At 39.2% G+C, this 26,710-nt stretch overlaps 1 protein-coding gene across 1 annotated transcript; it reads left to right on the top strand.

The window, feature by feature from the left end:
• The first annotated feature begins 826 nt into the window (after window positions 1–826).
• Window positions 827–26,710, top strand: LOC113166602. Its single transcript, XM_033326733.1, has 21 exons — window positions 827–1,795; window positions 2,284–2,403; window positions 2,841–3,003; window positions 3,412–3,604; window positions 3,839–3,910; window positions 5,169–5,264; window positions 6,122–6,217; window positions 6,990–7,085; window positions 7,860–7,955; window positions 8,813–8,908; window positions 9,681–9,776; window positions 10,550–10,645; window positions 11,418–11,513; window positions 12,289–12,384; window positions 12,813–12,896; window positions 13,023–15,096; window positions 15,242–15,295; window positions 16,243–16,383; window positions 16,616–16,699; window positions 23,610–23,843; window positions 26,637–26,710. The coding sequence occupies exons 2-21, from the start codon at window positions 2,292–2,294 to the stop codon at window positions 26,708–26,710; spliced, it is 4,149 nt and encodes a 1,382-aa protein (XP_033182624.1). The 5' UTR covers window positions 827–1,795; window positions 2,284–2,291.

The following is a 26,710-nucleotide window of genomic DNA, read 5'->3' on the forward strand; positions in this document are numbered from 1 at the left end:
CAGTGAATGTTGTATAATAAAGATCCAGCAGGCAGCAGCAAATCTTTCAGTTTGTCTAATAAATGCTTTAGATTCACTTTTGGTTTAATGATCAGTGTCAGAAAATGAGAACAGCTGTGTAGAGAAACATGTGATCACTGCAGAGCAAACAGCGACTGTCATGTTCAGTAGAACAGGTGAATATCAAGAGTAGAACAGTTAAAATGTCCTGAGTTAGTGAAATACCTGTTGAGTTAAACAGCAAACAGCTGAAGCTGATGAACAACCCCCTCTGATACTTAACTTCTGTCCTTTTTTATACATGATGATGATAATTCACAGCAGACTTCTTAAACCTCATCTCTGTTTATTTCAGATCATGTTCTGTGGTGAATTCAGTGTTTAGCTACTGTAGTAGTGAAGTGATTAGACTGTAGAAATGTTTAGAGAAGTGATGAATATGAAAATATTTCCTAAAGAACTTTATCACTGACTTTTGTTTCTTCAGAACAACATGAGATTAAAGCTGAACCTGGAGAAGACGTCACTCTTCAGTGTCAGGATCCCAGAAAAGTTTCCATTGAAACTATAAGGTGGAGTAAACCTGACCTGAAGTCAGAGAAGTACGTTTACTTCTTCAGAGACGGCAGCATGTGCATCCCATGCCAGCTTGAATCTTATCGTGATCGAGTGGAGCTGAAAGATCCAGAGATGAAGGACGGAGACGCATCAGTGATTCTGAAGAACGTCACCATCAATGATACTGGAACATATGAGTGTTATGTTGGACATAGACAAGATGTTCAGCTAATCAGCATCATCAACCTGATAGTTGAACCAGGTGAGTTAGAGTGTGTGTGTGTGTGTGTGTGTGTGTGTGTGTGTGTGTTTGTTTTTATCACATGGAGGGGACCGCAGCCAGTTAGCACACTCACAGCGTGGGGACCAAAATCTTAGTGGGGACCAAAAACCCGGTCCCCACAAAAATGACTTCATTTTCAGTGATAAAAAGCTCAAATACATGCCCTGTCAAATTTTCAGGGAGGTCCCCATAACACTCAAAACCGGACAGTTTGTGCTTAAGTGTGCTTATGAGGAGTAACTCAGTACCGGCCACTAGTGACAGATGATGGTATTGCATGAACACACACTTTCCAGTTGAGAACACACACTGGTCTCAACTGAGCATGCGCAGACAGCTAGCGTCCATGATGGCTAACTCCTAGATAAGCTGCTAACCTTAAGCTAATTTAAAGGTAATAGACTCATACAATTGATATTTAGAGACTATAATCTTGACCAAATAATGGTTTAATGCTTATTGCATAACTACAAATAATATTCACATAATAAATATAAATTATGTGGGTATATATAAAAAACTGGAGTCTAACAAATTAGCAATGCTTACTACAGACATTAGCTGCTAAGCTAACCACTAAAACATAACAGGTACAGGTTAATTGTTCTAAAGCCGCATCAAAAGAAAAAGTCAGGGATAAAAGTAATTGTAAATGTAACACCGCCATCTTGTATTAATCCAAACTATTAAATTAAAAATAAATACTGTTAATCATTTGTCTTTAAACAATTAGGCCTTATTCATGCTTTATAATTGTTTGCCAATGTTATGCTGACATGCCTGGCGGGCGGAAGTGGGGAGTCAATGTATGGCAAGTATCACCACCCATGCAGAATGTGCCCACTAGGCAAAACAAGCGCCCCTAACAAGGATTAGCAAAGGACCGAGAGAACGTGCTAAGAAGCACATGGAGAGGAGCTCGGAAATGTCACAGGGACTGGTCTTAATGTAAAGGTAAGTTATGCTTAAAGAGTTATTTTAATGCATTTAGATGATTTTCTTTATGATTGGTATGAAGCATGTTGTCAAAGAAATTATTTTTAAACGGTAAAAGCAGACATTTGTTTAAATGTGAGCCTGTTTATCACAACATTAGCTAACTAAAGTCAATGTTAAAACAAATATAACGTTTTGTATAACACAAGTTCCGTTTAGAAAAAGTGGCAGAGTCATTATTTTATTCTTAATAGGTAGCTAGATCATTGTTGCAGTGTGCCTTACTAAGCTAACTTGCTAATGGTAATTGTTTACTTCAGCTTGAAACTAGCTAACTATGCTAGTTTTTATTGCTCATATGTGGTAACTAGCTCAATGCTACTGCACATTGCACAGTGCATTGGTGTGCATTTAAGTGTGTAACATTGTACAAAGACTTGTTTATGAAGTGTAAGATTTGTGGAGCTGTCTAGTTGAATATACAGTAAACTGTACTTTTGACACAGGATAAAAAATGGCTGCAATGAGACGCAGGAACCCCCCTGTAAAGGATGCAAAAGAACATGCTGCCAGGTGCATTGACAAGATAGCAGATTTGGAAGTGAAATACATAAACTCTTTTAAAGGTATGATGTGTTTCTATGTTCTTATTTTTAATATTTTCGTTGTTCTGGCAGAGCTGAGTAATACTTATATTAGAATATAGCATAGAAATGTAAAATTAAACAGAAAAAAGTTGTTTTCCTAAATACTGTAGATGTTAAGTGGTGGTGATAAGGAGTATCTGGAGTGGCGTGGTCTTACCTGGGTTAATGTGCAAAGGAGGCACATCATTATTAAACTTTTATTATTTCCAATAATTGTTACTGTTAATAATATATGTAATAATAGTCTCTGTATGTGTCACTGCCTAGTGTATATTACAGTTATCGAAGATGCAATTTCTATTAGTGATATTACATTTTGTGCTTGTTGCTGTTGTGTTATGAAAAGAAAAGCTCTTACATATGTAGCTTCTATGAGTGCAAAATAATCATAAATGGTGCATGTATGTATTCTCTAGGTCGAGGCGTTTTTGCGAAGACCCCTTTCAAAAAGGGAGATTTTGTAGTGGAATACAGAGGGGAATTAATCAGTTCTCAAGAATCTCAAAGGAGAAGGAGCATATATCATAGTAAATGCAGTGTTTTCATGTTTGAATTCTACTGGCACGAACAAACATGGTGGTAAGAATGAATTTTGTATTTCTGAATAATTTTACGTTTTTTTTTTTATATTTCAAACAAATGTATGTAGCAATAATTTCCATAGTGTTTTAGTTTACATATACAGTGGGCATAGAAAAGAATCACCACACTTGGAAATTTTAAATTTTTTATGTCCTATTAACATTCAATCATGGTCTATTTGTTTTTTATATTGAATCAAGTACAGGTGAATCATTATCATAGTATCATTATTTTCTATTTCTACAGTCTATTCTTAAAGCATGTGTCTTGTGTTGCACAGATTCATTTGAATGAAAGTAGAAAGTCATACTACATTTATTAGAAAATCTCTTTCTGAACACTGATGAATAATTATGATAGTTCTTTAATATTATGAATCCTAATTATTGATTATTTTTAATGAAGTATTGATGCAGCTCTAGAAGATGGCAGTCTTGGAAGGCTAGTCAATGATAACCATACCCATCCAAACTGCAAAATGAAGAAGGTCATAGCAGAGGGCAAGCCACACCTTTGCCTTTTTGCTGTGAGGGACATCAATGTCGGTGAAGAGATAACGTATGACTACGGGGGAACTGATTGGCCTTGGAGGAAACAGGTTTGTCAAACCCGACTTGCTAAATGCTTTAAGTTGAAGGGAGATTAATTAATGTGTAAATTGTCTTTGTCTTTGCAAATATGATCTATATTCTAATGAGGTTGCAATTACTGTCAATAGATATGTCTGTTGTTTTGGAGAAGCAAAGGGATCTTTACATGCTTTGAGGCACTACGCATTGGAATGTCAACATAAAAAGTGCTGCTCACTCATACTGTTGAACTCATTCTTCAGGTTGAAGCTCAAGCAGCTGTCAGTACAACAAAAGATCTGGTCACCCAGAGCTCCTCAGTCTCCACAATTCAGGTACAGTTTTTTTCTGAATTTCACTTTTCTTTTGTTTAATATGTTTGCATTTAGTACCCAATTTGGATTATGTATTCATTATTGTATGTCTGAATCATAAATATGTTGGCTAAGCCGTGGTCCAGCCGTAGGTGGTACTAATGAAACCAGTTTTTATGTTGTGTTTACTCTCTCTCATAGGTACAAATGTCATTATGGGTTTCACATTACCCAAACAATATACCTTTTGTATTTAATTTCATTAATGTTTATTTTTTGTAAGTAAACTTCAAAATACATTGTTTAACATGAGTCATTAAGCTCAGTTAGCCTGTGAAGGTTAACAGTGAATTAGCATCACACACGTGTTAACATAAGCACTTGCATGTCTCCTTGCCTGTTACCTACGTTTAAATTTTATTATGAACTTCCAAGATTCAGGTATTAGTTGGATGTCTGAATTTCACTGAACTTGGGCTCAGTTTGCATTAAATCAATCATACCAGCAGCTGGCAACTGGTAAGGATAGTTCTGCCATACTAAAACATTGTTTGTTCAATGGTGACATTTGTACAGTGGCCAACTATTGTGTCTTAAGAGTAGGCGTGTTGTGTCAATTCTTGCCAACACTGATTTCTTTTGCTTTTATGCTGTGTTTTGATGCTCTTAACCTATAACTATGCTTACTAGCACACCCTGGTCTCTATAAATGTAAGGGAACTGACTATAACCACTCCCTCTCACCCACACACACCTGTCAGGTGTGTTGTCATTGTGGGGTCCAGGAAAAGTTGTAGAAGACTTTAGGTTTTGACTACTCCCTCTCACAAACACACACCTGTCAGGTCTGTTGTCATTGTGGGGTCCACGTTAGGTAAACAGTAGTATGCACATTTAATCTTTGTAATAGTCATTTATTGTCCACAAATATAATACAGTCCCATATACGATCCATGTAAATGAAGTTATGGTCAATTTATTTGGTCTCAGTCATACCAGCTGGTGGGCACAGGCAAATTTAGTAGTTCCACACTTCAGCTTTTCCTATTCTTAAGTGTAATGATTATAGAAGTGCTTCAGTAGACAACATATTTATGCCAGAAATCTGTACCAAATGGAACCTATCAAATGTCCGTTTTATTTTGAGTTGGAGACTTTATTTCAATTACATCACCACGTCCTTTATTGGTTCTGTTTATATGTGCCTAATGCATTGTTGATTAGCGTAAATGTTATCGCTGATTGTGTACTGAATACTGATGTTGAATCCAATCCATAGGTTGAAGAACAAGCAACTGTTGCTCAATCTACTGAGGCTGAGGAGTCCAGAACATCGGAGGAGGCTCTTCAGAGAATGTCAGTCTCCAAGATTCAGGTAGTTATTAAATGCTGGATTTCATTTCTAGTCTTTTATGTGTCCATGTTTTAGTTTTCAGTATTTTTGACTGTAATTGATTGTTGGTGCTCTAGTCAAACGTGCAGTATTAGCAGGTGGCATCTACTGAGGGCTTTCTTAGAGTAGCACAGTTCTGTATGTAGTCATAATTACTCTGGCTAGCACATTCTTGTTTTTTAAAACGTTCTGGGGACCGGCTATAACCACTCCCTCTCACCCACACACACCTGTCAGGTGTGTTGTCATTGTGGGGTCCAGGAAAAGTTGTAGAAGACTTTAGGTTTTGACTACTCCCTCTCACAAACACACACCTGTCAGGTGTGTTGTCATTGTGGGGTCCAGGAAAAGTTGTAGAAGACTTTAGGTTTTGACTACTCCCTCTCACAAACACACACCTGTCAGGTCTGTTGTCATTGTGGGGTCCACGTTAGGTAAACAGTAGTATGCACATTTAATCTTTGTAATAGTCAGTTATTGTCCACAAATATAATACAGTCCCATATACGATCCATGTAAATGAAGTTATGGTCAATTTATTTGGTCTCAGTCATACCAGCTGGTGGGCACAGGCAAATTTAGTAGTTCCACACTTCAGCTTTTCCTATTCTTAAGTGTAATGATTACAGAAGTGCTACAGTGGACAACATATTTATGCCAGAAATCTGTACCAATTTGAACCTATCAAATGTTCGTTTTATTTTGAGTTGGAGACTTTATTTCAATTACATCACCACGTCCTTTATTGGTTCTGTTTATATGTGCCTAATGCATTGTTGATTAGCGTAAATGTTATCGCTGATTGTGTACTGAATACTGATGTTGAATTCACTCCATAGGTTGAAGAACAAGCAACTGTTGCTCAATCTACTGAGGCTGAGGAGTCCAGAACATCAGAGGAGACTCTTCACAGAATGTCAGTCTCCAAGATTCAGGTAGTTATTAAATGCTGGATTTCACTTCTAGTCTTTTATGTGTCCATGTTTTAGTTTTCAGTATTTTTGACTGTGATTGATTGTTGGTGCTCTAGTCAAATGTGCAGTATTGCAGGTGGCATCTACTGAGGGCTTTCTTAGAGTAGCACAGTTCTGTATGTAGTCATAATTACTCTGGCTAGCACATTCTTGTTTTTTAAAACGTTCTGGGGACCGGCTATAACCACTCCCTCTCACCCACACACACCTGTCAGGTGTGTTGTCATTGTGGGGTCCAGGAAAAGTTGTAGAAGACTTTAGGTTTTGACTACTCCCTCTCACAAACACACACCTGTCAGGTCTGTTGTCATTGTGGGGTCCACGTTAGGTAAACAGTAGTATGCACATTTAATCTTTGTAATAGTCATTTATTGTCCACAAATATAATACAGTCCCATATACGATCCATGTAAATGAAGTTATGGTCAATTTATTTGGTCTCAGTCATACCAGCTGGTGGGCACAGGCAAATTTAGTAGTTCCACACTTCAGCTTTTCCTATTCTTAAGTGTAATGATTACAGAAGTGCTTCAGTGGACAACATATTTATGCCAGAAATCTGTACCAATTTGAACCTATCAAATGTCCGTTTTATTTTGAGTTGGAGACTTTATTTCAATTACATCACCACGTCCTTTATTGGTTCTGTTTATATGTGCCTAATGCATTGTTGATTAGCGTAAATGTTATCGCTGATTGTGTACTGAATACTGATGTTGAATTCACTCCATAGGTTGAAGAACAAGCAACTGTTGCTCAATCTACTGAGGCTGAGGAGTCCAGAACATCGGAGGAGGCTCTTCAGAGAATGTCAGTCTCCAAGATTCAGGTAGTTATTAAATGCTGGATTTCACTTCTAGTCTTTTATGTGTCCATGTTTTAGTTTTCAGTATTTTTGACTGTAATTGATTGTTGGTGCTCTAGTCAAATGTGCAGTATTAGCAGGTGGCATCTACTGAGGGCTTTCTTAGAGTAGCACAGTTCTGTATGTAGTCATAATTACTCTGGCTAGCACATTCTTGTTTTTTAAAACGTTCTGGGGACCGGCTATAACCACTCCCTCTCACCCACACACACCTGTCAGGTGTGTTGTCATTGTGGGGTCCAGGAAAAGTTGTAGAAGACTTTAGGTTTTGACTACTCCCTCTCACAAACACACACCTGTCAGGTCTGTTGTCATTGTGGGGTCCACGTTAGGTAAATAATAGTTTGCACATTTAATCTTTGTAATAGTCATTTATTGTCCACAAATATAATACAGTCCCATATACGATCCATGTAAATGAAGTTATGGTCAATTTATTTGGTCTCAGTCATACCAGCTGGTGGGCACAGGCAAATTTAGTAGTTCCACACTTCAGCTTTTCCTATTCTTAAGTGTAATGATTACAGAAGTGCTACAGTGGACAACATATTTATGCCAGAAATCTGTACCAATTTGAACCTATCAAATGTTCGTTTTATTTTGAGTTGGAGACTTTATTTCAATTACATCACCACAGTCCTTTATTGGTTCTGTTTATATGTGCCTAATGCATTGTTGATTAGCGTAAATGTTATCGCTGATTGTGTACTGAATACTGATGTTGAATCCAATCCATAGGTTGAAGAACAAGCAACTGTTGCTCAATCTACTGAGGCTGAGGAGTCCAGAACATCGGAGGAGGCTCTTCAGAGAATGTCAGTCTCCAAGATTCAGGTAGTTATTAAATGCTGGATTTCATTTCTAGTCTTTTATGTGTCCATGTTTTAGTTTTCAGTATTTTTGACTGTAATTGATTGTTGGTGCTCTAGTCAAACGTGCAGTATTAGCAGGTGGCATCTACTGAGGGCTTTCTTAGAGTAGCACAGTTCTGTATGTAGTCATAATTACTCTGGCTAGCACATTCTTGTTTTTTAAAACGTTCTGGGGACCGGCTATAACCACTCCCTCTCACCCACACACACCTGTCAGGTGTGTTGTCATTGTGGGGTCCAGGAAAAGTTGTAGAAGACTTTAGGTTTTGACTACTCCCTCTCACAAACACACACCTGTCAGGTGTGTTGTCATTGTGGGGTCCAGGAAAAGTTGTAGAAGACTTTAGGTTTTGACTACTCCCTCTCACAAACACACACCTGTCAGGTCTGTTGTCATTGTGGGGTCCACGTTAGGTAAACAGTAGTATGCACATTTAATCTTTGTAATAGTCAGTTATTGTCCACAAATATAATACAGTCCCATATACGATCCATGTAAATGAAGTTATGGTCAATTTATTTGGTCTCAGTCATACCAGCTGGTGGGCACAGGCAAATTTAGTAGTTCCACACTTCAGCTTTTCCTATTCTTAAGTGTAATGATTACAGAAGTGCTACAGTGGACAACATATTTATGCCAGAAATCTGTACCAATTTGAACCTATCAAATGTTCGTTTTATTTTGAGTTGGAGACTTTATTTCAATTACATCACCACGTCCTTTATTGGTTCTGTTTATATGTGCCTAATGCATTGTTGATTAGCGTAAATGTTATCGCTGATTGTGTACTGAATACTGATGTTGAATTCACTCCATAGGTTGAAGAACAAGCAACTGTTGCTCAATCTACTGAGGCTGAGGAGTCCAGAACATCGGAGGAGGCTCTTCACAGAATGTCAGTCTCCAAGATTCAGGTAGTTATTAAATGCTGGATTTCACTTCTAGTCTTTTATGTGTCCATGTTTTAGTTTTCAGTATTTTTGACTGTGATTGATTGTTTGTGCTCTAGTCAAATGTGCAGTATTGCAGGTGGCATCTACTGAGGGCTTTCTTAGAGTAGCACAGTTCTGTATGTAGTCATAATTACTCTGGCTAGCACATTCTTGTTTTTTAAAACGTTCTGGGGACCGGCTATAACCACTCCCTCTCACCCACACACACCTGTCAGGTGTGTTGTCATTGTGGGGTCCAGGAAAAGTTGTAGAAGAATTTAGGTTTTGACTACTCCCTCTCACAAACACACACCTGTCAGGTCTGTTGTCATTGTGGGGTCCACGTTAGGTAAACAGTAGTATGCACATTTAATCTTTGTAATAGTCAGTTATTGTCCACAAATATAATACAGTCCCATATACGATCCATGTAAATGAAGTTATGGTCAATTTATTTGGTCTCAGTCATACCAGCTGGTGGGCACAGGCAAATTTAGTAGTTCCACACTTCAGCTTTTCCTATTCTTAAGTGTAATGATTACAGAAGTGCTTCAGTGGACAACATATTTATGCCAGAAATCTGTACCAATTTGAACCTATCAAATGTCCGTTTTATTTTGAGTTGGAGACTTTATTTCAATTACATCACCACGTCCTTTATTGGTTCTGTTTATATGTGCCTAATGCATTGTTGATTAGCGTAAATGTTATCGCTGATTGTGTACTGAATACTGATGTTGAATTCACTCCATAGGTTGAAGAACAAGCAACTGTTGCTCAATCTACTGAGGCTGAGGAGTCCAGAACATCGGAGGAGGCTCTTCAGAGAATGTCAGTCTCCAAGATTCAGGTAGTTATTAAATGCTGGATTTCACTTCTAGTCTTTTATGTGTCCATGTTTTAGTTTTCAGTATTTTTGACTGTAATTGATTGTTGGTGCTCTAGTCAAATGTGTAGTATTAGCAGGTGGCATCTACTGAGGGCTTTCTTAGAGTAGCACAGTTCTGTATGTAGTCATAATTACTCTGGCTAGCACAGTGTTGTTTTTTAAAACGTTCTGGGGACCGGCTATAACCACTCCCTCTCACCCACACACACCTGTCAGGTGTGTTGTCATTGTGGGGTCCAGGAAAAGTTGTAGAAGACTTTAGGTTTTGACTACTCCCTCTCACAAACACACACCTGTCAGGTCTGTTGTCATTGTGGGGTCCACGTTAGGTAAACAGTAGTATGCACATTTAATCTTTGTAATAGTCAGTTATTGTCCACAAATATAATACAGTCCCATATACGATCCATGTAAATGAAGTTATGGTCAATTTATTTGGTCTCAGTCATACCAGCTGGTGGGCACAGGCAAATTTAGTAGTTCCACACTTCAGCTTTTCCTATTCTTAAGTGTAATGATTACAGAAGTGCTTCAGTGGACAACATATTTATGCCAGAAATCTGTACCAATTTGAACCTATCAAATGTCCGTTTTATTTTGAGTTGGAGACTTTATTTCAATTACATCACCACGTCCTTTATTGGTTCTGTTTATATGTGCCTAATGCATTGTTGATTAGCGTAAATGTTATCGCTGATTGTGTACTGAATACTGATGTTGAATTCACTCCATAGGTTGAAGAACAAGCAACTGTTGCTCAATCTACTGAGGCTGAGGAGTCCAGAACATCGGAGGAGACTCTTCAGAGATCGTCAGCCTCCAAGATTCAGGTAGTAATTAAATGCTGGATTTCACTTCTAGTCTTTTATGTGTCCATGTTTTAGTTTTCAGTATTTTTGACTGTAATTGATTGTTGGTGCTCTAGTCAAATGTGCAGTATTGCAGGTGGCATCTACTGAGGGCTTTCTTAGAGTAGCACAGTTCTGTATGTAGTCATAATTACTCTGGCTAGCACATTCTTGTTTTTTAAAACGTTCTGGGGACCAGCTATAACCACTCCCTCTCACCCACACACACCTGTCAGGTGTGTTGTCATTGTGGGGTCCAGGAAAAGTTGTAGAAGACTTTAGGTTTTGACTACTCCCTCTCACAAACACACACCTGTCAGGTCTGTTGTCATTGTGGGGTCCACGTTAGGTAAACAGTAGTATGCACATTTAATCTTTGTAATAGTCATTTATTGTCCACAAATATAATACAGTCCCATATACGATCCATGTAAATGAAGTTATGGTCAATTTATTTGGTCTCAGTCATACCAGCTGGTGGGCACAGGCAAATTTAGTAGTTCCACACTTCAGCTTTTCCTATTCTTAAGTGTAATGATTACAGAAGTGCTTCAGTGGACAACATATTTATGCCAGAAATCTGTACCAATTTGAACCTATCAAATGTCCGTTTTATTTTGAGTTGGAGACTTTATTTCAATTACATCACCACATCCTTTATTGGTTCTATTTATATGTGCCTAATGCATTGTTGATTAGCGTAAATGTGATCGCTGATTGTGTACTGAATACTGATGTTGAATCCAATCCATAGGTTGAAGAACAAGCAACTGTTGCTCAATCTACTGAGGCTGAGGAGTCCAGAACATCGGAGGAGGCTCTTCAGAGAATGTCAGTCTCCAAGATTCAGGTAGTTATTAAATGCTGGATTTCATTTCTAGTCTTTTATGTGTCCATGTTTTAGTTTTCAGTATTTTTGACTGTGATTGATTGTTGGTGCTCTAGTCAAATGTGCAGTATTGCAGGTGGCATCTACTGAGGGCTTTCTTAGAGTAGCACAGTTCTGTATGTAGTCATAATTACTCTGGCTAGCACAGTGTTGTTTTTTTTTAAAACGTTCTGGGGACCAGCTATAACCACTCCCTCTCACCCACACACACCTGTCAGGTGTGTTGTCATTGTGGGGTCCAGGAAAAGTTGTAGAAGACTTTAGGTTTTGACTACTCCCTCTCACAAACACACACCTGTCAGGTCTGTTGTCATTGTGGGGTCCACGTTAGGTAAACAGTAGTATGCACATTTAATCTTTGTAATAGTCAGTTATTGTCCACAAATATAATACAGTCCCATATACGATCCATGTAAATGAAGTTATGGTCAATTTATTTGGTCTCAGTCATACCAGCTGGTGGGCACAGGCAAATTTAGTAGTTCCACACTTCAGCTTTTCCTATTCTTAAGTGTAATGATTACAGAAGTGCTTCAGTGGACAACATATTTATGCCAGAAATCTGTACCAATTTGAACCTATCAACTGTACCTGTTATTTTGAGTTGGAGACTTTATTTAAATTACATCACCACGTCCTATATTGGTTCTGTTTATATGTGCCTAATGCACTGTTTATTAGTGTAAATGTTAACGCTGATCATGTGCTGAATACCGATGTTGAATTCACTCCATAGGTTGAAGAACAAGCAACTGTTGCTCAATCTACTGAGGCTGAGGAGTCCAGAACATCAGAGGAGACTCTTCAGAGAATGTCAGTCTCCAGGATTCAGGTAGTAATTAAATGCTGGATTTCACTTCTAGTCTTTTATGTGTCCATGTTTTAGTTATCAGTATTTTTGACTGTGATTGATTGTTGGTACTCTAGTCAAATGTGCAGTATTAGCAGGTGGCATCTACTGAGGGTTTTCTTAGAGTAGCACAGTTCTGTATGTAGTCATAATTACTCTGGCTAGCACATTCTTGTTTTTTAAAACGTTCTGGGGACCAGCTATAACCACTCCCTCTCGCCCACACACAGCTGTCAGGTGTGTTGTCATTGTGGGGTCCAGGGAAAGATAGTCCTGTCCAGTTAAACCCAACGTGTCAGTTATATGTTACTACATATTTTGATCCTTTAAATGAATTGTTTTACTACACACCTGTATAATTTTTCTATACATTACGATAAATGAAACTAACTAACTTTGGGGCATTCTAGGCATGTAGTCCTTCTTCTGAGTCTGATCTCTCTGAACACGATAGAGATTTTATCCCAAGGCTGAGAAGAACCAAAAGCTTACATGTAAGAAAAATATACATTGAGGACATATTCAAAATATTTTTTTACTTATAATTTGCAGAATTTAAGTAGTGTGTGCATAGCATATGTTTAATGTGTGTGCTCACTTTCAATTTTTCTTTTCCAAAGATGAACAGACAACTTGATTTTGATTCGGATGAGCTTTTTGACCCCATTTCAAACGGCAGTGGAGAGGAATATATTCCTCAGACAATTGAAGATTCTTCTGACAGTACAGATACAAGCACAGTTATTAAGCCAGTTAAACAGGCAGAGGCAACAGTCGGATTTCCCAATTCAAAGAAGAAAAAAGAAAGAAACTCTGGTAGGAGACGTAAACGACGTCCTTCAAGCAGTCCTACAACCAATTGCGTTCACACATCAAAGAAGAGTAAAAGGGCGGACACTGCCAAACAATTTGAAAAGTCAACAGCTCAACTCGAGAACAATCTTCCTGATAGTACCTCCTCCCTCACCAAAGATGGAGTGGATGATGGTTCACTTTTCATTCCTGCTGTTTGTAAAAAAGAGAATGGGTCAAGAATGTACAACAAAAAGCAGTATTGTTTGTACTGTCAGTTAGGGTGTCTAAAAATGGCAAGGCATTTGGAACGTGCTCATCACAATAAACCAGAGGTTGCACTGGCTTTGTCTTTTCCTAAAGGCTCAAAAGAAAGACGGATGCATCTGGAGCATTTGAGAAACAGAGGAAACTTTGCACACAATGTTGAGGTATTAAATTCTGGTGCTGGAAAGCTTGTTCCTCGCAAGCAACCAAAACAGCATTCTTCAGCACAGGATTTCTTGCATTGTGTATATTGTCAAGGCTTGTTCACCAAGAAAGTCCTGTGGCGACACAGGATGACGTGCAAGTTCAAGCCAGCTGTTGAACAAAAACCTGGGAAAACCCGTGTCCAGGCACTCTGTGCATTCGCTGTACCCCCACCACCTGGTGTCAAAGAAGAAGTTTGGAAGCTGTTGAACAAAATGGTCCAAGATGAAGTATATTATGCAGTTAAATCTGATGTTACTATCATGGAGTTTGGTGACCATCTGTACAACAGGCTTGGATATGATGCTGGCAAACATGAATACATTCGTCAAAAACTGAGAGAGCTGGGAAGGCTTCTGATATCCTCAAGAAAAATGACTTCATTGAAAACCATTCAAGATCACATCAAGCCTGCAAATTTCATGCATGTTGTTCAATCAGTCAAACATCTAGCAGGTTATGACAGTGAAACAAATACATACAAGTGCCCAAGTCTTGCTCTCAAAATTGGACACACCTTGTCGAAGATTTCAATGCTTCTTGAGAGCCAAGCTAACGTACAGAGCAACTACAGTGCAGCGAAAGATGCTCGTACTTTCCGCAGAGTCTATGAAACCAGATGGAATGAAATGATATCAGCTGCATCTCTAAGAACATTGCAGGAGTCTAAGTGGAACTCTCCTCTTTTGCTTCCTTACACAAAAGATGTCCAGACTCTCCATTCTTACTTAGATGAGCAGCAACAACACTTCTACAATGATTTGTCCAAAGAAACCTCCCCTCAGACTTGGACACAGCTTACCAAGGTTACTTTGACACAAGTCATTTTGTTTAATCGGCGAAGAGCAGGGGAGGTGTCAAAAATGCCTCTTTCTGCATATTTGTGTCAAAATTCATCAGGCCCTCAGGAAGATGTGAATGAAGCCCTCTCAGATCTGGAAAAGAAGCTCTGTCAACACTTCAGGAGAATAGAGATAAGAGGAAAAAGGGGGAGAAAAGTTCCTGTCCTTCTCACCCCAGCAATGCAGGAAGCATTGGATCTGCTTGTCAGCAAACGCCAAGAATGTGGGGTTCTGGAGAAAAACACTTACTTGTTTGCAAGACCATCTACAATGACTTGCTACCGTGGATCTGATTGCCTTCGACATTTTGCCAAGGTTTGTGGAGCAACAACTCCAGAAAGTCTCACCTCTACAAAACTACGTAAACAAACAGCAACCCTATCTCAAGTTCTTAATCTCAGCAACACAGAACTAGATCAGTTAGCTGATTTTCTTGGCCATGACATAAGAGTGCATCGGCAGTTCTACAGACTTCCTGAGGGCACCCTCCAGCTTGCTAAAATTAGCAAAGTCCTCATGGCTGTGAACCAGGGTCGCCTGGCAGAATTCAAGGGCAAAACCCTGGATGACATCACCATTGATCCAGAGGGTACTATCTATCTTTCTTTATAGATTTTAATCTTTAAAGTAATTACTTTGCCTTTACTGGGGTATGTCAGAATTAAAGAAGGTGTATTCGGCTTTCACTAACAGCCATTCTCCTCCCTCCCAATTGCTCTTCTAACCCTCCACAGAAGGTGTGCAGCAGGACAGCGACACTGGAGCAGCATATGAGTCAGACTCACAAGGTAAGCATTGTTATATTGTTCTAAATGTAACCATTGCTATGCATTCAGTAATACCCATAAAATTGTCTCATGTACTTTATAGATGTCCAAATGTAGGATTTCTTTTGTCTGAGAGTGCTGAACAAGTGTTCAGTGTCCCTTGGATTTTGCTCATGTACCTATAATTTACAGTTTTTTAGGTTGACCATGCAAGAGTAAGTAAGTCAAAAAATCAGCTCTATAACAAATCTTCCTTTATGGTGAAACTATATAGTTTTGGTTCTATTTCAGAGAGGTGAGGATTCCTCCTTTTTATAACCAGACTTTAAGTTATCTGAACCAGATAACCTAATAGTGACAGGAGAACATTCCAGGTTATATTTCCGTTCATTGTAAGTCAGGCTTTTGGAAAATCTCATCAACACTAGTTAACTGATCTGAGAAAGAGACTGTGGGCATAACAATTCAGAAATGTACTCAGGTTCTTAACTTGTAGAGTCTTCTAATTAATAACCAAAATTGTGTAATGAATTCTAAAACCAACAAGTAGCCAGTAAAGAGAGGCTAACACTGGACGAATGTGCTCCCTGTGCTTTGTTAAAAATTGGTGTGCAGCATTTTAAATATCAGCAGACAAATTAGAGCTCCTTGGCTAAAGCATGAGTGTAAACAAATATGGTAGTGAAAATTATTTTTATACATTTGTTAATATGTTCTATAGCTTGAAAGGCACATAAAGCGAAATTTTCTTAATGTAAACAGAGAAATCTAGGGAACAGGGTGTGTCCAGCTGACAGAGAAATTTGTAATTAGTAACACTGTGATGGATTTGTTATTACATTTTTTATCTTATTTTTAGGATCTACTTCTTCTCATTGCTAAAGGTTCCATAGTTCTCATATTCACACATAAATACTATAAATGTTAATACTTATTCATTAATCTTTTTTTATGGTTATGGTTTTCAGAGTGTCTGGTTACATCTAGTCAGAGGAAAGAGGACAAGGCAACATTGCCAGATGCAAACCATAGTGATGCGCCACCACAGCAGGGCTCTATAACACCTCCACAAGCCACCACAAGTCATCACAAGTCACCAAAAAAGAGAGGTCACGTTATCAACAATTTAATTTTTTTTATTTTGTTTGCATGAAAATGTATTTTATCTGTTGCAGAAGATTTTTAAGCATTATGCTTCTCCCCTTAACTCTGATACATAATCTTGTCGTCTCCAAGTACATTTTAAGTCTTAACATGATTTTTGTTAATCAAGAGCATTCCCATCGCAGTTACATAGAGAATCATATTACAAATATTCATTTGGGTTGTGTAATTGTACAGGTCGCCAACCTTTCAAGAGAAGGACATGGGATGAAGAGGAGATACATGCCGTGGAGAAGCACATGATGTCCTTTATCACTTCATGTCAGGTTCCAAGGAAAAGCGACTGTGATAAGTGTCTTGAACTTGAGAAAGTAGCGCTCAAAGACAGAGATTGGTCGGCCATAAAATTCTATATTAAGAATCGAATTACAGCTCTCAAGAGAAAAGTTTAAAATGATCCCCTAAAGCTTGTTTAAACTGTTGGTTCCATTATCTTGTTAAGCAATCAAATACTCTGTATTAGAAAGAGTAAAGTTTTGGATTGTCTTCATTTTTGATACTAGTTCTAGTACTAGTATTGTGGTTCAAATACACAATAGGACAATTTTACAAGGTTGCAACTAAAATTGCTTTTATTATTTCAATAATTAGGTTTTTCATTTGTTTTATTGACAAGTCTTATGTAATCTTTTTTTTTATTATTTATTTGATGCGCAAAAGCAGAATGTTGTCTAAAAATGAACAGCTGCACCAGAATATTTTTTTTTTACTAAAAGTGGTATTATCAGGAACCACAGTAAGAAAATTATTAAAGATTTAGAAAGATTAAGATAAAATTAAAGTTTTGAATATGAAAGTTATCTGCCTCGCACTTATTTGGAAAAAATAACTGGATTGGAGAAATGTAACTTTGTGTAAACAGAGAATGGAAACAATTCCACTGAAGTGCTGTTCCCATTAATGACAATATATTCATAAAATACCATTATATATATCATATAAAATGGATAAGTCCACATAAAGCAAGAAAAGCAAGACAGTGTGTATATTGTGACCCCACCTGTAACCAAATACCAGACAAGTCCCCAGAAAGAGGTGTCTAGTCAGAGCATGGAACTCTACTTTGTCTTATTAGCAATTTAAAGTGACAAGCACATTTAGCTCCATTCCAGGATCCTACCTGATTTTTTGCAGTGCTGTAGAACCCCCAGAAAGGGTGGTCCCCAGAACGCATGGTCCCGTCTTGTGTCCACACCATGTAATAAAGACAAGGCTGTGTGTGTGTGTGTGTGTGTGTGTGTGTGTGGGTGTGTGTGTGTGTGTGTGTGTGTGGATCAGAGTTGAAGCTGCTTCCTGGTTGTTGATGTGAGAGTGAAACATCACAGATCAGATGTTGGTGTTGATGAGACTTTGTAGAAAACAGCTGGTATGAGTGATGGGATCAAAGTGCAGTAGATAATGTCTGACAGGAGTTTGAAGAGGAAATGGATTCTGTTGTGTTCTTCACTCATCACCTACCTGACACCTGCTGACTCTCATCTGTTTTTTCTACAGGTCCCAGTAGAGAACACACTGGACTGATAGTCGGTGTGTCACTTACTGTTGTTGCTCTTGTTGTTGCTGCTATTGTTGGTTTTGTGTTTTATAGAAAAGGTCACAGAGGACAGGATTCATACTAACTACCTGCTAATGTTGAAGGTGAACATCATCAGAACTCAGATAGGAGAACACTAAAATCTGTGATCTAACACTAGTATCTATCATTTAACACTAAAATCTGTGATGTTTGTTCCTGACTGTCTGTTCTACATGTTATACTGTATACAGTAACAGTATTTACTAAAATACTCTGTAAACACATAGAAATAAAATAAAAACATTAACACTAAAACCTGATTCAGTAAAACAAACTGTTGGATCAGTTCAGTCCTGCAGAGTTTAACCTCATCAACCTGTTAAATGATGATTCAGCTTTTACTTTTTTTTTTACATTTGAAGACTCATTCTTCTTCTTCTGTTCTTCTACTACCAACCTACTAAATTCTATATCTGCATTAACTATTGTAAACTGTTGTTTGTTGTGTGCAGCTTCTTTTATTTACTGGTGCTTTTAATTTTCTGTACTCTACATAAATATGTCAAACTTAATTTGTCAATAAAGTTTGACTTCATCTTTGATTTCTGACTCTGTCTTTAGCAGTAATGTTAATGATGAGCAATTCAATTCAATTCAATTCAATTTTATTTGTAGAGCGCTTTTTACAATTGACATTGTCACAAAGCAGCTTTACACAACCAAAGAACAGTACACGAACAGTGAATGTGTATGAATCATGAAATCAGATTGTCCCTGATGAACAAGCCGAGGGCGACAGTGGCAAGAAAAACTCCCTGAGAAGGCAACAGGAAGAAAACTTGAGAGGAACCAGACTCAACAGGGAACCCATCCTCATATGGGTGATTACATGCTGTGTAGGCAGCAGGCAGTCCAGTGTAACAGTTAATGTCTTTAAGTTAATATGGAGTCCAGTTAGTTATTGCAGGCAGACTTGTTCCATTCCTGGACTATCGAGCGTTGAGTCGAGACCTCCTGGAAAAAGCTTCCGACGTCCGCCGAGGCTAAAACGGACTTCATAGTAGTGTTTGACCAACTCCAGTCTCCAAACGCATCCCATAGGGCAAACGGTGGATCCGAGCGACGAGATCTCCAGCCAGAAGTTGGGCATCAGGACGAGTCAGACAGGTCCAGAGGGTAAAGGGTGGAACGACGTGTAGCTCGACAGAGAGACAGGAAGAGGGAAAAGAGAGAGGGAGAGGGAAAGAGAGAGAAGAGGACAGATAACAGTTATGATCACAGTCAGATAAAGTTTGAGGTGAATGTATATTTAGAATAGTGCAGCAGGGACTCCGGCAGGACTAATTATGACAGCCTAACTAAAAGGGTGGGTTCAGAAGGAAACACAGAGATGAGGGCTCCCTGGGATGTAGAGCAACCAATAACTTCACCATCAACAAACCCGAGTGAGCAGTGAGAGTTGGGAAGACAGCATCTAAACACACCAGTTCACCATAATGCTCTACGTCCATGAGTCCTTCCCAAATCTATTTACTCAAATGCTTGACTAAATAAATAGGTTTTCAGCCTAGACTTAAACACTGAGACTGTGTCTGAGTCCCGAACGCTATTTGGAAGGCTATTCCATAACTTTGGGGCTTTGTAAGAAAAGGCTCTGCCCCCAGCTGTAGTTTTTAGGATACGAGGTACTGACAGGCAGCCAGCATCCTTTGAGCGAAGTAGGCGTGGTGGATCATAAGACACTAGCAGTTCACTCAGATACTGTGGCGCGAGACCATTTAATGTTTTAAATGTCAAAAGTAGTATTTTAAAATCAATGCGAAATTTCACAGGGAGCCAATGAAGTGTAGATAAGATAGGCGTGATGTGATCATATCTTCTGGTTCTAGTGAGGACTCTTGTTGCTGCATTCTGAACTAACTGAAGCTTGTTTATGCACCTGGTTGAACAGCCAGACAGTAAGGCATTACAGTAGTCCAACCTAGAGGTGATGAAAGCATGGACTAATTTTTCTGCATCATTTAGTGACAAAATATTCCTTATCTTGGCAATATTTCTGAGGTGAAAGAAAGCTGTCCTGGTGATATTATCTACATGAGCTTCAAATGAAAGACTGGAATCTAGAATCACACCAAGGTCTTTGACTGTAGCACTAGATGTAACGGAAAGGCCATCTAGAGTTACGGTGTGGTCTAACATCTTGCTTCTAGCTGCAGGTTATCCTATAACTAGTACTTCTGTCTTATCAGGATTTAGCAGAAGGAAGTTAATTAGCATCCAGTCTCGTATATCCTTTACACATTGCTCAACTTTATTAAGCTGTTTGATCTCATCTGGTTTTGATGAAACATATAACTGTGTGTCGTCAGCATAACAATGAAAGTTAATACCATGTTTACGGATAATGTTGCCCAGAGGAAGCATGTAGAGGGAAAAAAGCAGGGGGCCTAAAACTGAACCCTGTGGAACACCAAACTCCACTGGAGAGCAGGTGGAGTAATCGCCATTTAGATCTACATACTGATAACGATCAGTCAAATAGGACCTAAGCCAGGAGAGGGCCGTTCCCCTAATTCCAACAACATTTTCTAGTCTGTGAAGGAGAATACTATGGTCAATGGTGTCGAAAGCTGCACTGAGATCGAGTAGCACAAGCATAGAGACACTACCCTGATCAGAGGCCAATAGGAGGTCATTTACTACTTTAACAAGTGCCGTCTCTGTGCTGTGATGAGGCCTAAATCCTGACTGATAGAGTTCGTGTATGTTATTTCTATGAAGATACGAGGATAGCTGCCCAGCTACTATCTTTTCGAGAATCTTTGAGATAAAGGGGAGGTTTGATATCGGCCTGTAATTTGACAGCTGACAGGGGTCGAGATCAGGTTTCTTGATTAGCGGTTTAATAACTGCTAATTTAAAACACTTTGGGACATACCCACAGCTGAGTGAGGAATTTATGATTGTCAGCAGGGGTTCTATTATTTCTGGCACTATCTGTTTTAGAAAGTGTGTCGGTATAGGGTCTAATGTACAGGTTGAAGATTTTGCAGAAGAGATGAGTGAAATTAGTTCATTCTCTTCAAGAGGAGTAAAGTAATCTAGGTACTGATCTGCTGAGGTTAGCTCGTCACCTGCGTCAACTAAATTGTCTGGTTTCAAAGCTTGAATTTTCTGCCTTATATTTACAATTTTGTTGTTGAAAAAGTTCATGAAGTCCTCACTACTGCACAACGTTGTCGTGGAGATATCTGCAGTAGTTTTCTTTCTAGTTAATTTGGCTACTGTATTAAATAAAAATCTAGGGTTGTTTTTGTTGTTTTCTATGAGAGTGGAGAGATACGTTGATCTAGCTGCACTAAGAGCTTTTTTATAGTTCAGGATGCTCTCCTTCCACGCTATCTGGAATACTAACTATTTAGTTTGGCGCCATTTACGTTCTAACTTTCGAGCAGTCTGTTTTAAGACGCGCGTGTCATCGTTATACCAGGGAGCAAGTTTCTTATCTCTGATGACTTTTCTTTTAACTGGAGCTACATTATCTAAGGTATAACGTAATGATGACTCGAGATATTCAGTCGCCTGGTCTAGTTCTGTGGTGTCAGACGGTGATCCAATCAAAGTTGATAACTCTGGAAGATTACTAATAAAGCTCTGTGCGGTAGTTGATGTAAATGTACGTTTAATGCGATAGCGCGGCGCTGAGTATACATTGTTAATATGACACACTGTAGTTGAACTTCAGACAGTGGGAGCGTAAGTAAATTTCTTATACTTAAACCGAATGATATTATTAAATCTAAAGTGTGACCCGCTTTATGAGTGGGTCCTACTACACACTGATCTACTCCTAGCGAGTCCAATATGGACCTAAATGCTGTTCTCAGAGGGTCTTCTGGATTCTCAAAGTAAATATTAAAATCTCCAGAGCAGGGTTTATGTTTGGAACTTCTCTGACCTGTTGAACATGTTGATGCAGGTTTGATCAGAGCTGGAATCAAAAGCATCAAACTAGTTCAAAGAACCTGGACTTGAACAGTGTCTGAAGGATTCAACTTAACAAATCTACAACCTCTGTGATCCAGGACCAACCAGGAATCAAACCATCTGTCCTGGACTTCTCCACCCACAGACACCCCTTTGGGAGTTTTCTAGTATTTTGTGGTGTCACTTCACGGCCAGTTCCTACTGAATCACTGTCAGAGGATCACACTGAGCAGACTGGAAACAGCCAGCAGATGGCAGCATATTATCTCGGCAGTAACATGTAACAGTAGCATGTTACTGAATCTGAGTCACTGAACCCAAGGTCCATACGAGGCAGGAAGCAGAGACTCACAGAAACTGTCCACTGCTCCTTCACCAGCTGCAGCCCCACAAACCTTATGCAGGTTTTACAATAGCAACAACAGAAAGTGTGAAAGTGTAAAATGTTGTGTTGCTGGTTTCATTCTGGCTCCTGACGTCATCACACTGTGAAGACTTGAACGTTCTTCTTCCAGAGACCTATTTCCAAGATCTACTGTGACTCTGTGACTGAGCAGTGGATCAGTCCACAGCCGTACACACTAACAGACTGCCGTAGACGACCTGCACCATATCCAAGAGGAACTGTGGACCATTGGTTCCTACAGAACTGCTTCAGATCAGCCATATTCTGAGGAGGTTTGGTGTGAATGTCTCTCTTCATGTGACTCCACAGCATCTCTAGTGGGTTGAGGTCTGGACTCTGTCTGAGAAGCCATTCTGTAGTAGATTTACTTCAGTGTTTATGGTCAATGTCTTTATGTTTGTTGGATGCTGTAAGTACATTTATTATCTTATTATCTAATTATCAGTAAGTAAAACTGTGCTGGAGCCAATTCCAGCTGCCATTGGGTGATTGGTGGGGTACACCCTGGACAGGTCAGCAGTCTATCACAGGAGGCATGTGTGTGCTAATATAAACTAAATAAGCTCTATTCTGCCATCTGCTGGAGAGGAAACACACTGACTAGTTAGTTACAATGAGGAAGGAAGTGGGAACTGCTGCGACCAAACTCAGTGTAGATGTTTTGTAAAGTCATACAATGGATCAAGCAGCTCTGCAGTGTCTGCTCTGTAAGTACAATCTGTATCATTTCTATATCTATAGCTGAGTTTAGAGAAGAGGTGTTGAGATTCAGTGTAAACTGACTTTGAAACTGAATTAAAAGCTGAAAGTATCTAAAATGAAATGAGATTTAGAATAAAATGACAGAGTTCAGCATCATGACAACACGCAGCAAAGAGAAGTCTACAGAATAACATGTGAAACACAGGAAGAAGTCATTCTGCAGTAGATTTACTTTGATGATTAGGATCATTGTCCTGATTCGCATGTCAATTCCAATTCAAATCACTCCACATCACCCCCCTCCATAAACAGCCCATGTGTGCCCCCCTGCCTCCACCCCCCTCTCCTTAACAGCAGATCAGGTGAGGAGAGAACTGAGGCGGCTAAAGATCAGATAGATAGATAGATAGATAGATAGATAGATAGATAGATAGATAGATAGATTGTAGATAGATAGACAGATAGATAGATAGATAGTTTATTGATCCCCAAGATGAAATTTTGGTGTTGCAGCAGCCATTACACACAAAAACATTTGAACATTGAGTAACATACCGCAGGTCCTGACAGCATCAGACTGCTCAGAAACTGTGCTGACCAGCTCTATGAGGTCACATACGTCTTCAACCTGAGCCTGAGTCTGGAGATGGTCCCTGAGCTATGGAGGACCTCCTGTGTGGTGCCAGTTCCTAAGACAAAGCACGCTAGAGAGCCAAACCACTACAGACCCAGAAGCCTTGACCTTCCACCTCATGAGGACCATGGAGAGGCTCATCCTCCGCCACCTTCGCTCTGTGAAGTCATAATCATTTTTATATATTCCAACAAAGCTGTACCTGCTTGTTTCTTGTACTTCTTACTGTTGGTATCCAGCATGAACAAAGTACTCACACCAAGGCTGTGTTTAATCTGGTTGGGACTCCCCACCTATTTAAATCAGGCAGTCCTAGTTGAACCAGGCTGCTCTTTAACTTCTCTTCTTGCAGGACTATGTTGAAGTTATTTTCTTTGTCCCTTGTTTGTAATGTTGGTTCTTTGGTGGATTTGTAGTATCTGGTTTTTAACTCCCTACACTCTGACTATCCACACTGAATATAATATTTTACTAAATATTAACTCTTTCTTCTGTCAAAGGGTGGCAGAGGTCTGGTGTGTTGTACAGAGTCTGGATGGACTCTTTAGTCAGAGACTGTGTTTTGTAGATAGTATCTAGACTGGCTCACATTTCAAACATCATTAAAGTATTTCTGTTTGTGTTTACACACTGATACTTGGACTGTGCCTGTATCTGTAAACCGTGTTTTATTCAGTGGGTTTTAGAGTTGTATGTTGACCCCTGACCTTCCTGTTCAGAGAAACAACAGATTAAGAATCAGTCTGAGTAAAGTTCAGGGAAATGAATGAATTTCACAGCTAAATGCTCACAGAGCAACTTTTATCACAGTCTGCAACAACTTTCCTCTCAACTATAACAGAGAAAACACAGGAAACACCTCATTTTAACACCTCGGACTGACTGAATACTTCACAGCATGTTGATCTCAGACCACCAAGTGTATGATGGGACAAACATCTGTTCAGTATCTACTCTGTAAGTACAACATGTTCTGATTCAATAATTACATGTTCAGCATATGTGGCACGTTGGGAAATGAAGATTAGATACTAGAGTGGAAAGTGAACAGCTTCAAGTCTAGAGAAAGTCAAACGTAGCTGCTGTGACTGACAGATGTGTCGACAATACAGGAAGAGAAACGCATGAAACTGATCTGAGCTAGAAAAGCAAACAGCTTCACTCAGTCACTAAATTCTAGATAATGTTTAGTCCCACTGATGAAAATGTAATTAAGGACAACTCAGGGATTTTAGACATGGAGGAACTATTAGTACCCAGAGGATTCAGACCCAGTCCCTCCTTACTGGGATGTGACTGTTGGAACCACAGAGCGGTCGTGCTAAACTTTAAGTGATTCACATTCTCATCAGACAGATTTTCAAGTGAAACCATTGCATCAAATATTTAACCTGAGTTCATGTCCTGTGATTTTTTAATGTAACACGTAATAGATTGTGTTTCCTTTAAATGAATCATGTATCGTTATATGTTTCATGACTTAATTTAAATTGAACATATCACTGTTTAACAGTTCTACTGTAATTGAATGTAACTCTGTGACTGCTCTAAACTCAATGAACCTCTTGTTTCTCTTTAGCTGTAGTGTCACTGCTGTGCTGCAGAATAAACCAAGGTCAGTAAACTTCTTTCATAGTATGAAACTCACTGGTTGTGTCTGAGAAAGACTGGGAGACATGTTAGTGAGGAGGATGTGACGACTGATTGTTCACACAATTCAGTATTTAGGATCTTAGTAATTCAAAAAGAATCAATAAATGATTGTTGAACTGAGTTTGACAAGATCTGTGCTGTTGACTAAAACAAATTAACTGAGGAGATCTGTAGTAGAACCCTGTATAATACAGAACCTGTTGACATGTGACACAGGAAACATGCTTCAGATTCTTCACAGATGTTAAGAAAATTAGTAAATATTAGCAGACTTTTCCTGAAATTATATTGTGTTTTCTAAATCTTTCATCGTTTCAGCTCGTCTGACTGTGAGTCCGAACAGATCTCAGCTGTTTAAATATGAGTCTGTGTCTCTGAGTTGTGAGGAGGACGACAGCTCTGCTGGATGGACACTGAGGAGGAACACAACCACAGACAATAGAGCTGAGTGTGGAGCTGACTGGGGAGAACAACCAGCAGGTTCTTCCTGTAAAATCAACTACATCTTCACATGGGACAGTGGAGTTTACTGGTGTGAGTCCAGAGAGGGATCAACCAGTAGCATCATCAACATCACTGTCTCTGGTAAGATCAGACTGTGGAGTTAGTGTTGATGAGTCTGTGTGGAAATGGATGAAATGCTGTAGTTTGTCTCTGTGTTGAGGTGGATCAGTGATCCTGCAGAGTCCTGTCCTCCCTGTGATGGAGGGACATGATGTCACTCTGCACTGTCAAACAAAGAGCCCTCCCTCCAAGCTCCCAGCTGATTTCTATAAAGATGGCTCCCTCATCAGGACTGAGCCTACAGGTCACATGACCATCCACCATGTTACCAAGTCTGATGAAGGCCTCTACAAGTGTCACATCAGCAGTCATGGAGAGTCTCCACCCAGCTGGATCTCTGTCACAGGTCAGGAGGAAAACTCTGAGTTCAACATTTATTTCATCCACACATTCACCTGAACAGGTGGATTCTCTCTACAGAAAATAAAACCACATCTCCAGCGACATCTGCCACCCCACCACCTACCTCCACCTCCCTCCAGCTTGTGTTCAGACTGGTCCTCCACCTGGTGGTGTTCTGTCCGTACTTCATCTCCACTCTCCTCATGGTGTCTTTATATCGACACAGACCCACAGGTAACACTCTGAATCAGTCACTGAATTAACAAACACTCAACACAATCAGTCAGTCAATCATAGTAGTTCTTAATATTTGTTTTTATCATTTTATTTATGTCGTGTTGATTTTTTTTTTCTATAACCTGAATCTAAAGTTTCTGATTATTTCCTCTGACAGATAATGAACCAACAGCAGCATCCACCCAGGACTTTGATGACATCGTAGCAGTCACCACCGAGTATCACTTCTGA

Source organism: Anabas testudineus, chromosome 18 (genome assembly GCF_900324465.2).
Source record: "Anabas testudineus chromosome 18, fAnaTes1.2, whole genome shotgun sequence".
NCBI lineage: Eukaryota > Metazoa > Chordata > Actinopteri > Anabantiformes > Anabantidae > Anabas > Anabas testudineus.

What these genes read in the sequence shown, in the direction of transcription:
- LOC113166602 (XM_033326733.1), top strand. Translation starts at nt 2,292, where the DNA reads ATGGCTGCAATGAGACGCAGGAACCCCCCTGTAAAGGATGCAAAAGAA. An exon ending in ATACATAAACTCTTTTAAAG is followed by an intron (nt 2,404 to 2,840) that starts GTATGATGTGTT and finishes TGTATTCTCTAG; the next exon opens with GTCGAGGCGTTTTTGCGAAG. An exon ending in TGTCAGTCTCCAAGATTCAG is followed by an intron (nt 11,514 to 12,288) that starts GTAGTTATTAAA and finishes TTCACTCCATAG; the next exon opens with GTTGAAGAACAAGCAACTGT.